At 34.6% G+C, this 14,009-nt stretch overlaps 1 protein-coding gene across 2 annotated transcripts; it reads left to right on the plus strand.

Annotated features, from left to right (window-relative positions):
• Window positions 1–1,745: 1,745 nt before the first annotated feature.
• On the plus strand, window positions 1,746–14,009 carry LOC117330624 (POC1 centriolar protein homolog A-like). Of its 2 annotated transcripts, none has more exons than XM_033889052.1 (14): window positions 1,746–1,866; window positions 3,168–3,252; window positions 3,759–3,838; window positions 6,380–6,471; window positions 7,089–7,197; window positions 7,407–7,477; window positions 7,724–7,831; window positions 8,203–8,318; window positions 9,379–9,512; window positions 10,333–10,401; window positions 11,083–11,232; window positions 11,747–11,833; window positions 13,159–13,362; window positions 13,853–14,009. In XM_033889052.1, exons 1-14 carry the CDS (start codon window positions 1,852–1,854, stop codon window positions 13,955–13,957), a joined length of 1,425 nt encoding a protein of 474 aa, XP_033744943.1. In that variant the 5' UTR covers window positions 1,746–1,851; the 3' UTR covers window positions 13,958–14,009. The 2 variants fall into 2 exon arrangements, with proteins under 2 accessions (XP_033744943.1, XP_033744945.1); XM_033889054.1 differs by having other exon boundaries at window positions 13,189–13,362.

The following is a 14,009-nucleotide window of genomic DNA, read 5'->3' on the forward strand; positions in this document are numbered from 1 at the left end:
GACAGTACCTTAATTTAAATGTATTGATGACAACAAGTCTATAATTTCATTAAAAAGTTTAAACAAATAACAGGGAAAACAGATTTATATCTGTTAAAACAAGTGTAATTTTATTGATGAAACTTCCTGTTGTATATTTCAATATACATCATAGATTCTAATCATGATTTTATAGTTTATACCCATTCACATTTACTGCTTCATTTATACTCACCTCTGCAATATATTCATCAAGAATGGCCACCAGCAGGCGACGCTGATCCCGGATATTCTCCACTTTCTCCGTCACCTTTTTACGCAGACTCACAAGACTACGCTGGGAGGCAGACATGGTGAGTTCAGCTGGTATGTATCTAAAGTAAAGTTGTTTAGATTCTATCAGCTTGTCATCTGTACTGAAAGAGTTATAATGTAAAATTAATAATGCAAAATGTGTGTATCTACTTGGGCCCAGTTGTTCAAAATGTGAATAGCTTAATCACTTGATTAGTGGAAATCTCATTTCTCCTAATAGTTTCATGAAATTTTATCAAGTTTGTTTTACCAGAAATGATTATATCAGGGTTTTAATATTGTTGTTTAACTGTGATTATAGCCTGATCACCATTTGAACAACTGGGCCATGATGATAATAGTATGGAGGCTAGAATTCCAATTATTCCTGTTAAATGTTTAATAATGATGGTACATGGGTAACACTAAATATTTTTTCTTTAATATACACATAATGTGTTACAAATCATTAACTCTCTATATCCGTGTAATGATAAATATATATTTGAGAAGGTACAAGGTATAATATTGTATAAATCCCTACAATACTAAAAAATACTCTTACAAATTAATACAATATCCAAGCGACACTATAGATCTGTGCGAGCTTGAATTTGCTAAAACAGGAAGTATAAGTTGTGTCAGAGACCTATATACTATAAGTCTCTGGTTGTGTTAAATTTACTGACACAATACATAGTTTGAGTATTACATTATGTAACAACTAGACCTTTTTATATGCAATGCATTAATTTATTTATTTTAATTTGCAAATAATTACAATTGTATAAACTTATATGCCTATTATTTATTACACAAAACTAATTAAAATCTTTGAGTCGTCATTGACACTGTAAATATGTCGTTCGTTAACATAAAAGCGGTATCGTGTTTGCTTAAACAACGTCCTAAACAAATTAATGAAATATTCAATATCGCAAAATCCGTGTGTGCAGACGACTCTTGAAAACTGCAGGTGCGCTTATTCGTCGATCTGTCAATCGGAAATTTGGGTATAAATATGAACACGATTCAAATCATGTCAGTGCTATAGAAATTGCTCACTGTCTTCAACATCATATAGTATAGTATCATTCTTACACTCGATGATAGGAACTCAAACAAACTGGTTTGTTTTCATGTTTGACAGATCAAAATATTCCCCGCCATCACACGTGCGCCGTGATTTGATCGTTTATGAGTGACGCATTTCGCGGTAGCGGCATACAACACCCTACCCCGGTCTTGGTAAAGTGTAACATACAGAACCGTTCTTAACCGTAATATTTTGATCCACACGGGAAACGACGGCTGTCTGCGTATCTACTATAACTATTGATAAAAACAATGCTTGAATATAATGTCTGCTATATTGAGTACATGTACTGTAGAGAAGACCTTACACTTCCGTTCCCTTATGTGGCGTAATATTTTAATCCGATATCTGTTTCTGCATTTAGAAAGTCCCTAACTAAAAAATAACAATTACCTCCCTTTGGTAAACAGCCCGCCATCTTCGAAAGTACGATACATGATTAGACAGGTTCAGATTTGCTGTGTTGTCCTGAAGGAATCAAGATGACGAATGTTTTGGTTTGTATATATTGATTATGAATAGTACATATATATTATGAAATATGGAGAGTGCATACTTCATCAAAGCCTTAAACCCACAAAAAATAATGTTTTTCGCCCGTGCTATTCCCCATGCTTGGAAAATAGTCATTCATGTTTGGGTTCAATTTTTTACGTCACGGTCAATGGAAATATTGCAATTAAAAAACCGGCTTTTGATTATAAATTTCTTTCTTTCCATGAAATCATTTTACTTGACATGACATTTGAACAGTAGGCATGTTAAAATTTGAAAATCTATCCAAGCGAAGTACGGAACCTAATTATTAAGTTGCAGAAATTGTCCTAAATAATATGGTACAGTACAGTAAGTTCTGTAGTAGTAATTTAAGGAATTTTAACCTCATCTGCCAGTAGCAATTTATTTTCCTGTTATTGTATATGTTTATATTTACTGTAGTACAGACAGTACATATACAAGTAGCAACCACAGGAGCTTGTAAGTGCTGTAGTAGTATTTAAGGAATTTGAACCTCATCTGCCTGTAGCAATTTATTTTCCTGTTACTGTATATGTTTATATTTACTGTAGTACAGACAGTACATATACAAGTAGCAACCACAGGGGGATTGACACATTTTTATGACCCAAAAAGAAATATTATAATACGTCACAACAGACCCCAAGATCACTCCTTATCTGGGGAAGGGGGGGGGGGGGGGGGGGGGGGGGGGGGGGGGGATGGGCAGCGCCCTGAGATTATTTTTCATTCTGGGTTATTGGATCGATGTAACAAGTACGTGTTGGGCCAAAGTTTAATTTGTACATGAGCATGTGTGTCAAGCAGCACACAGGAAACTAAGCCATCAGACAGCTGCCCATGCCAGTATACAATATACCATGTACCCAGCATTAGCAATGCAATCACAACAGAGTATTCACAGGAGCACACAGGCACTAGTACTGTAGACACTGACAAAAAAACAAGCGACTACATATGGACAATGCAAACACTGTGACTACATGCAGGATACAAGAACAAAAAACAACAACAAAGGTCAGGCTGACACAGGTATACACATAGCTAGTACAGACACAACATTAAGACATGTCATATATATAGACACAACATAAAGACATTATTTCATAGCATTAACATTAAGCTAACCCTGTCAACTTAACCTGTAACAAATAACATCCCCTCTGCCTGCTACAGGAACTTATCACATGCATATATATATGCATATGGGTGTCAAATAATTATAAGTACCAGTAAGTTTTTGTGCTTATTTATATGGTGGCTTATATTTTTTTTCTAGGAGGATCCGTCCCTGGAGCGCCATTTTAAGGGCCACAGGGACACCATCACAAGTGTGGACTTCAACCCAAACATGAAGCAACTTGGTCAGTAGTCATAAATTAAAGTGCAATATCATTCATGATTAGGATATATACCAACCAATTTTTACCTGTTAAAGTTTACAAATTATGTGTAAAAAACAAATACTTTTATGCTAGTTTTCATAAAACTTATATTCCATCACAGATACCTTTTCCATTGTGTAGCTTATAGACATCCATATCTCATGCACTGGAAAATGGTGTCCAATATTCCTTATCTTAAACATTTTGTGCCAATGTAAGATATCAACAAAAACCTACTTTTGAATCAGCACACATGTATCCATTTTATGGAAACAATGGTGCATATAATGTTGCCCATGTCTGTTCGCCTTATCCTTGTTTGAAGCAATGACCCCTTAAGTTAAGATTTTTGCTTCATAAACCATTTTTACATGTGTCTGATAACAACAAGTTCTACAGATCACATTAAAATCCCTGCAACATCTGTAGAGAACGGAAAACAATAAACTGCTTCATTACAATTAATCATGCTCTCCTTGTTGTAGCCTCTGGGTCAATGGATTCCTGTCTGATGGTGTGGAATTTCAAGCCTCAAATGAGGGCTTACAGATTTGTTGGACACAAGGTAAATTAAACGGGACACATGAGTACGGTAAACCTCCGATTAATTCGAACAGGCGGATAGTTCGAACACACATTTTTTTCTAGAAAAACAATAATTTTTTAGCTAGTAATAGTTCGACCTCTGGCTGTTTATAACTGACACCATTTCGGATAGTTCGAACTTAAGAACGTAAAGTAAGATTTTTTCCCCCGTAAACTCCATCGAAAGCTCGCGACGACTCGGCCCCGATGACCAGGCCAACGCCAACATTTAAATTTGATCAGCAAGCACGTTTAGCGCTAGGTTATTAGATTGTATGCGTGATCATTAGAATGCGTCTGTGATTTAATATATGCCACATATTTTAGCGTTAATTCAGGTTTTTTTTTTACATTCCAAAATACACCACGCACGAGACAGCTGATTGCAAATTTTGGCCCCGACAATGTATAAATAACATGCAATATTTGTATTCGTGCTGTATGGCAAACTAAGAAATCGTCCGTGTATTTTCACATATAACTAGTGTTAACTTAGCATTATGATTATCTAATTGTGACTGGACATATCTTAAGTATTGCCAATCAAAGTATTACCTGAAAACCTGCAACCTAACGCTAGGTAAGCAGGCCACGCGAGGTGTCGCTTGCGGTAAAGTTGAAAGGATCGGCTGCCCGATCGTGCTGAGTGACGTGAAGAGCATTCATATCAAGTCAAAACAATCCACAGGTGTCCCAATTAGTGATGGATAATTTTGCAGGTATCAACTATGTTTGGTAGATGATACGACTGGGCATATTTAAAAGCAGACATGTTGATGTTCTGACCTAATTTTACCAACATATATCGCCTATTTTTACAGTAGTGCTTTCATAAACGCAACAGGTTATGTAGACTGCTTTAGATGTATTAAAGAGACCATTTATCACAATAATATAGCGATAGTTTTTGATTCAGATAAAAAATATAACCATGCAAAGATTATACTGTACAAATGTTTAACTTTTGTGTCACAATGAAACGTGTACGGTACTGTTTTGGGGCCTACTGTAGCTACGCATTAACCGAGCGGCTTCGCGCAATAACCATCATAATTATCGTGAAATGAAGAATGTTTAACGATCAATTAACATTGAATTTAATAAAATACTATCATTTTACTAACTTATAAATGTGCCATTGTTCAGACCGCCGTTGTTACGTATCAGATTTACGATGGATGTGTTTGTGTCTAATGATTTCACTCTGCCGAGATTTTCGCTGATATTGACTCGAATAGTTCGAACTCACACTTATTTTCTGAAGCATAATTTCGAATAATTCGAACTGGTTCGTCAATATTTATTTAATTTTGTTCGAACTAACTGGAGGTTTACCGTAACTCCTGCAGGTGCACATGCTCAACCATGATATTGGTAAATAGACCTCAAAGCAATGACATTTTTGTCAAATGAGGCAATTATTTGAAACTTTCTTATTTTTCTTATCAGCAAGAAAAATGGAAATAAACAGACACACTACAGGATTTGTATTAACAGCTGATCGACGACACCATGAACAAGATTTGTCAAAAAGCTGGAGTTGAACATGTTCAGCTTCAGAAAGAAGTACACAGTTGCACTGACCTTTAGCATTTCATGTTTAAGCTAGCTTAATGGAGACTAGTGTTGTTCCGATGAATCAATTCAATCAATGATTAGTCGTTTTACCTCTGACTATGACTAATCAATCATGATTTTAACATGGAAATTTTTCGAGATTTAGAGCTGACTTCAACAATTAATAAATGAACAATATGTCCCTGGTTATTTGAAATAGAAATGCATTAAAACAAATTTTAAAACATAGCTAGATGCCTTAAAACATGTCCACATTTTCCTCTATTTTGGTTAATGTTTTTGTAGATATTTCCCTTCATGTTCATGATCGATCAATAATCGGTCATCGATTGTTTAAGAGATAGTGATGATCGATCATAAAATTTATAATGATTCCCAACACTGACTCAGACCTGTGTACTATCATGGATTGTCTTTAATAATGATATTTGTTCAAGACTCTTGAATCATTGAGAGGAAAAGATGTTGCATATGGGTACCATAAAAATCATAGGTCAATTAGAATTTTTTTTTTTTTTTTTTTAGAATTTGATTGTTAGACAAGTACAGTAGAATGCTATATATCCAAATTACCAGTATCAGGTAATTTGTTTAGTTAGGCATATGCTCGGTATGTGATTTCATAATATCAGGTATTGGAGACATAGTAATTCAGATAATCTAATGTTCAGGTAATCAAATATTCAGATCTGTGTTCTACTATACTAAGAACTGGTTATGACCGCATGATAAAATGCTATGCTATGACCATTATGTTTTAATATAGCTTAGAGAATTAATTTGCTCTAAAACATTGCATCATTCATTTTATCAGGTCTGTGTTAAATAATAATAATGTTTTTTGTTTGATGGAAGTAGTGATTTGATATATTTCAAGAAATGTTCAGAATGATATATAAAGTACAATGTATTAATGATTTGTATTGTCTTTTCCCCCCTGTAGGATGCAGTGATGGACGTGAAGTTTTCTCCGTCGGGTCATCTTGTAGCGTCGGGGTCTAGAGACAAGACAGTACGACTGTGGATCCCCAGTGTGTCAGTATCAATGTTTTGCCTTGTTAATTGTATCTTCAAATAAAATATCAGTATCGGTATCAATTGTGCTAACAAATTTACTTCAGATATTAGCTGCATCATGATCTCTCATTTGTAATGTTTCTAGAGATTAATGTCAAGATACCAAACCAAATATCTGTTAACAACTTCAGAAGTTAAAGTCCAATGACCACACACGTTTTTTCAGACAATAACCAGTGCAATTTAATTTTGTTTTAGGGCCCTATGTAAAAAGATGATAATAATTACCCTATCAATTTGTCTCTCTAGATTTCATTTCTACATGATAACTTCTCAGTCTGATCTATTTGTGGCTCATTTTGTTCATGCTATGCTTTAACATCTGAACATACCACATCCAGGGTCATTCACAGATTTTTTTAATCAAATTGATAACTTGTGAAATTTCCCTTCAGTTTCCTCCATACTGCAACCAAGCATGTTTTACAATTTGAAATGCTGGATAGAATTTGGCTCCGACACCATTTTCAACCCAAACATAAAATCAACTATACTACCTATCATACCAGTTACATATATTACAGTTCATGTATGATGCAGGATTTTAAGAAAAATGGAATATTGGTGTGTTACAGGAAAGGAGAGTCAACTGTATTCAAGGCCCACACAGCTACCGTGAGGAGTGTAGACTTCTCCAGTGATGGCCAATACTTACTCACAGCTTCTGATGATAAAACAGTCAAGGTACACACTGGTTCACACACTTTGTGTATTAAAAGTTTTAAATTGATGAGAACTTGGTGATAAATCTTTATATATTGGTGTAAAGTGAAATAAGAGAACTTTGTGCTTAATTGTTATTTATTAGGTGTAAAATAAGAGAACTTTGTGCTTAATTGTTGTTTAATAGGTGTAAAATGATGAAAATTTCATGTTGAATTTTTATTTGATAGGTGTGGACAGTACACAGACAGAAATTCATGTTCTCCTTAAACCAACACATGAACTGGGTTAGATGTGCAAGGTGAGTAAACAAGATTTTGCTAACCACCAATTAGTTCTTACTTCAGAAAGAAAAATCTCCCTAGTGATTTGGTTTGTTTTATAGTTTAAATGATGATCACTTTGTAATGTTTGATTCTTAGATATGTCTTTGTTTTATGAAATATCAATTTTGTGCTTTGAAACAATATTTGGCTATATAATAGATGCTTATTGAAGATTATCTTTGTTAATGCTTACAGTATAAACCATGTTTGTTATTTTCCAGGTTTTCCCCTGATGGCCGACTCATTGTATCAGGCAGCGATGACAAAACTGTAAAACTGTGGGACAAAAATAGTAAAGAATGTGTGCATACATTTTTTGAACATGGAGGGTAAGTTAAAAACTTTGCAACCTAATTTTACCTTTGTGGATAATTTGATACTTTAATGAAAATGTGACAACACCAAATGTTGAAATGACTTTTTTTTTTTCACTTTCTATACAAATTAACTATAAAATTTATAATTACCTATCTGTACTCATGAAAATAACCTATATTGATCTATATTTAAGCAATGAAAACATGTGTTAAAAGCAATTCCTAAAAAGAAAAAAATCTAGATAAATACAAACATTTTTCTACCCTGTTTTAGCCACATAGCTGGTATTAAAACATACACCATTTTGTAACTCTATGCTTTGAGTTTAGTTGACTGGTATAGATGGTGCCAGATGTTGAGATTTGTGTTCTGTTGTGTACAGGTTTGTGAACTACGTAGAATTCCACCCGAGCGGCACGTGTATAGCCTCAGCGGGTACTGACAGTACTGTTAAAGTGTGGGACATCAGGATGAACAAATTACTACAGCATTATACAGGTAAATACTGCAGAAAACAGTAACTCAAATTACTTCAGCATTATACAGGTAACTACATGAGAAAATAGTAATTCAAATTACTACATCATTGTACAGGGAAATACATGAGAAAATAGTAGTTAAAGTAACTACAGCATTATACAGGGAAATAGAAGTCCGAAAGTGGTAACTCAAATTGCTACAGTATTATATAGGTATTAGATAAAAGAGACATTACTAACTCAGATTACTACAACATTATATAGGTAAAAATGAAAAAAAATATTATTGATTCAAATAACTAGGTAAATAGAAGAGAAAATAGTTACTCAAATTACTACAGCATTATACAGGTAAATAGTAGAGAAAATAGTCACTCAAATTACTACAGCATCATATAGGTAAATAGAAGAGAAAATAGTATTAAACTCAAATTGCTACAGTAGTGAAGAAAATATTAAATCAAACTGGTCAGAAAATAAGAAAAAAATTAACTTGATTTGAATAACAGTTGTGAAAATGAGGAAGATGACAGTACATCTTTTTTAGGTCTTTGTATAAACTGAAAAACACAAATAAGTATAATTTGTCATCAAGTACTATAATTGTTCATTATGTATGGTATTTATTCAGTTAAATTGCATTAGACTAATTATTATTGATTATATCTTTATTCAAGGATTGCTACTGATCATTTCATTGATGGCAACATTTAGTCTTCCTTGTGTACCCTGCCAGCTGTAGTTGAATGGGAAGATGTTTTAACACTTTTTCTCTGTTTGCTTCTCATTCCACAAATTAAAATATTCCTTTATCCATGCTGTATTTAAATGACATTGTGTTGATACAGTGTTAAACAATAACAATATACCAGATAAACTTTGGGATGTATTGGCAATGTTGTATATTAGCTAAGGAAGACTTTCTTAACAAGTGATGATCTGAATGTAAGCAGATGACTTTGAGCTGCAAATCACTTCCTCTGTCAGAAATAAATACTGGTAGTTACTTTCAAGATGTTTATAAAACATTTCTATCAACTTATCAACAAATTGATTACACCAAATTTAATTTATTTCAGCTCATTCGTCATCCGTGAACAGTTTATCATTCCATTCGAGTGGGAACTACCTGATATCAGGCTCAGATGATTCTACTTTAAAGATTTTTGACCTGCTGGAGGGTCGACTTTTCTACACACTTCATGGACACCAGGTAACTATAGCCCACAGGAAGTGCCAAAAGTCATGTGACCACTGAAATATCCAAAAGTCATGTGACCACTGAAATATCCAAAAGTCATTCAACCACAAAAAGATCTGAAGTCATGTTACTACTGAAAGATCCGAAAGTCATGTGAATCCCAAAGACAGGAGCACTTATCATGACTTATTGTCAGTTCACCAATCATGTACAGTAGAAGATCACATGACCAGTTGCATATATCATCAAGTCATGTGATTATTATATAATCATGAGATGGCCAGTGGCAGGTCCACAATCTGTGTGACTGATGGCAAGTTTAATAGTTATATCAGAGATATTTTCCATAGGGTTTTGTATTGCATTTGACCAGAATGCAATGTATTAAAGCTTTATTCATTGTACAAAAAAAATAATTCTTATAAATCTCTGTTATTGGCTCAGATGGAAGCTTGCAAGGGGTCTTATACAGTAAGAAACCAGAGTCCCATGTCGGACAGGTGAAACCAAATCTTTTATGTTTAAATGGGGAATCAAACCCCGAGTTCCCTCGGTGAGAGGCCAATGCATTACCACTGTGCCACCAGGCCACCAGGCCACCAATAAATGTGATCCAGTCCATAGTCTTGGTGCGTGAAACATGATCCAAAAGTAAATCAGTTGTGATAACCAATGATCACATTCAATTCACTTTTACATGAACTTAAAGGCCAGTTTCTTTCCATTCATCACAAAAATGTGCTGCTAACACCAATGTAGATTTTACAGAATGGCTTAAAAAGTGTCCCAGAAAAGAAGCTTACCTTAAAGCTATGTTTGTGTTGTGTTTCAGGGTCCATCAACTGCTGTATCATTCTCTCGGTCTGGGGAATACTTCGCCTCCGGCGGGTCAGATGAGCAGGTAGGTAACGGAAATATTGTAGACTTATAACAATCGGAGTTATGTAGAAAAATTAAAGGTTATACAACAGTGTTATGAAATCAAACTGATTATTTGTTCATTGTAAATTAGATGCTGTGTTCAAAGAAATGTCAAAAGTATTGGTTTTGGCGATCTTTCACAGTTGAAAACCAGTAAATAGTACGTTGTTCATTCAGTACCTTACTGCCATCCTGATAAATTTGTCCTCATTGCAGTTTGCGAAATTCAGAAATGTTACTATGAATGCCTTGACTATCTTATATTGAATTCAGCTTTTGTTCAATTTACCCCTTCATTTCCCTTTCTTTGTTGAAAAAACTTTTGATGCCAAGCAGTTATGGCATCACAGTGGATACACAATCGAAACAATTGCAAATCATAGTATAGCTGTGCTAGGTGTTATAACGTGTGTACATAACACAATTTATACTACACTGATAGCAGAGTACAGTTGTATGTTAAGGTTATGACACATAAATTGAGCTCTGCTGTAGTCATGTAATGGGTGTTAAGGCACTGATTACGGTAGTTATCTAATGGGTGTTAGGACACGGGTAATGCAGTAAGTAGTTATGTAACAGATGTTAGAACACACATCATACAGTAGTTGAGTGACAAACTTAATTCTGCCTGATAACACGTTTATTTTGTTTGTGATAGGTACTGGTATGGAAAACCAACTTTGACCAGTTAGACTTTAATGAAGTTCTTCAGTCTCATAAGCAGCGGGAGAAAACTGCAGCTCCCCCGACAGTTGGTGATATACCACCCAGAGTACAGAAGCCCCAAAGACCTCAAACAACAACTAGGGTAAGTACAATGCTTGTGTGCTTCATACCTGTATACCCCAATTGTGGACAATATACAACTTATTTAAAAATCGAAACCCCAGAGACCCCAATCCTTATAAAACAATGACTCATTAAATTTGATGGGGAATGGGAATATTTAGAAACCCCGAAAACTGCAATCCTTTTTAACAATGATTATTAAATTAGATAGGGATGGGATTATATAGAAACCCCACAGACTCTAATCCTTATAAAACAATGACGCATTAAATTTGATGGGGAATGGGAATATTTAGAAACCCCAAAAACCGCATTCGCTTTTTAACAATGACTCATTAAATGAGATGGGGATGGGATAATATAGAAACCCTAGAGACCGCAATCCTTTTTTAACAATCAATCATTGAATTAGATGGGGGACTGGAATTTGTAAAGCTGATGGAGCCTTTATTATCATACATTTAGTTCATAGTTGCCTTAAACTCAATATTTAATTATGCAACACCCAGATTAATGGTGTAATGTTTTGACAGTTGGACGCCCGTACAGATCTGAAGAAGATGGATGATGAAGAGCCTGAAGTGACAGAGGTTGGTCCGGCCATGTTTTCATCTGGGCAGGTAAAGATCAAAACCACTGTTAAGATTGTCAGATTCCACAACAAAAAACCTTACTCATGATAAAGAATTTTCACTTACTACAGCAGAGAACCCTTACTCATGATAAAGAATGTTTAGTTTCTACAACAAAGAACTCTTACTCATGATAAAGAATGTTTAGTTTCAACAACCGAGAACTATTACTCATGATAAAGAATGTTTAGTTTCAACAACCGAGAACTCTTACTCATGATAAAGAATGTTTAGTTTCTACAACAGAGAACTCTTACTCATGATAAAGAATGTTCAGTTTCTACAACAAAGAACTCTTACTCATGATAAAGAATTTTCACTTACTACAACAAAGAACTCTTACTCATGATAAAGAATTTTTACTTACTACAACAAAGAACTCTTATTCATGATAAAGAATTTTCAGTTTCTACAACAAAGAACTCTTACTCATGATAAAGAATGTTTAGTTTCTACAACAAAGAACTCTTACTCATGATAAAGAATGTTTAGTTTCTACAACAAAGAACTCTTACTCATGATAAAGAATGTTTAGTTTCTACAACAAAGAACTCATACTCATGATAAAGAATGTTTAGTTTCTACAATAAAGAACTCTTACTCATGATAAAGAATGTTTAGTTTCAACAACCGAGAACTCTTACTCATGATTAAGAATGTTTAGTTTCTACAACAGAGAACTCTTACTCATGATAAAGAATGTTTAGTTTCTACAACAACAAAGAACTCTAACTCATGATAAAGAATGTTCACTTACTACAACAAAGGACTCTTATTCATGATAAAGAATGTTCAGTTTCTACAACAAAGAACTCTTACTCGTAATAAAGAATGTTCACTTACTACAACAAAGAACTCTTACTCCTGATAAAGAATTTTCACTTACTACAACAAAGGACTCTTATTCATGATAAAGAATGTTCAGTTTCTACAACAAAGAACTCTTACTCGTAATAAAGAATGTTCACTTACTACAACAAAGAACTCTTACTCATGATAATAATAAACAGTAACTTCGATACCTGTCTTGTCTGTTTCTTAATTATTAATTTCAGATTAAAGTCCATTGCTGGAATAAAACTTTACACTAGAGTTATTGTTCTTCTGTTATCCCTGTCTGTATATTTTCCCCACCTTTATGTCATATTGGTTTTATTGGTAATTGACATACAGCAGCCTCTCAAAATACACTCACAATCACCAAATCCATGCCTCTTGCACCAGTGGGGGCCGTCTTTAAATGGCCATAGTTGTTGATTGGACAATACAAAACAGAAACCATTAGTGCTTGATACATACTTGTTCCATTCCAGCGTTCGGTAATGAATGGTGAGCGATTTCAGGAGTACAACATGACGTCTGTTGACCACGCTTTGAGGGATCTACAGATGCCATCAAGTCAACAAAGAAGTGAGGAGGCTCCTTCTACCACTCAGCCACTGGAGCCAAAGTCTATCCCGCCACAGTTAGCCAACACATTGGAGCAGATAGTCGGCCAGTTAGATGTCCTTACACAGGTAAGGCTGTCTGTAAATATAGTGTTGTAACACTGGTGTTATGACATGAATTGACGTAACAGCTAGGATAGGGCCAAAAAGGGTCACTCCTAACACACAGTCCTTAATATTGATAGAGTTGTCACTGTTTTAACACAGGTATATATCCTAACATATAAGAATCTGCAAATTTTATTTCTTTTACAACAATTGGGAAGCAAGTTATACTAACTTACTGATCAATCTTGTCGTCCTGAATATAAGCCCAATGATGTCATACTCGGAAGGAAGATGGGACTCCAAGTTGCCTGGGTGATCGGCGAGTGTGTCGACACTTTGCCACTCGACTACTGTGCATATCTTCACTCAAAATTGTAACTGTCCCAACACATCTGAATGTCCTGATACAGGTTGGTTTAGATGTCATTCCTAACACAAGTTTCCTTTTATAGATGAAATTGAATGTTGAAGGTACAAAGAGCATAATAAAAATATTTTTATCTTTTAACAGACTGTGTCGTTGCTGGAACAGAGACTGACGATGACGGAAAATAAGTTGCGAGAGTGCTTGGACAATCAGCAAAAAATCACGCTTCAAATTCGTCCCACTGATTGATTCTCACCTACCAAAAAAAAACCTTCATCTGTGATACACATTTATGAAAATC

The sequence above is a fragment of the Pecten maximus genome, chromosome 7 (genome assembly GCF_902652985.1).
Source record: "Pecten maximus chromosome 7, xPecMax1.1, whole genome shotgun sequence".
NCBI classification, from domain to species: Eukaryota; Metazoa; Mollusca; class Bivalvia; order Pectinida; family Pectinidae; genus Pecten; species Pecten maximus.

Excerpts from the sequence above, each read along its gene's own strand:
- LOC117330624 (XM_033889052.1), top strand. Across the intron at positions 7,478-7,723 it reads AACTGGGTTAGATGTGCAAG|GTTTTCCCCTGATGGCCGAC; the intron begins GTGAGTAAACAA and ends GTTATTTTCCAG. Across the intron at positions 9,513-10,332 it reads ACACACTTCATGGACACCAG|GGTCCATCAACTGCTGTATC; the intron begins GTAACTATAGCC and ends GTTGTGTTTCAG.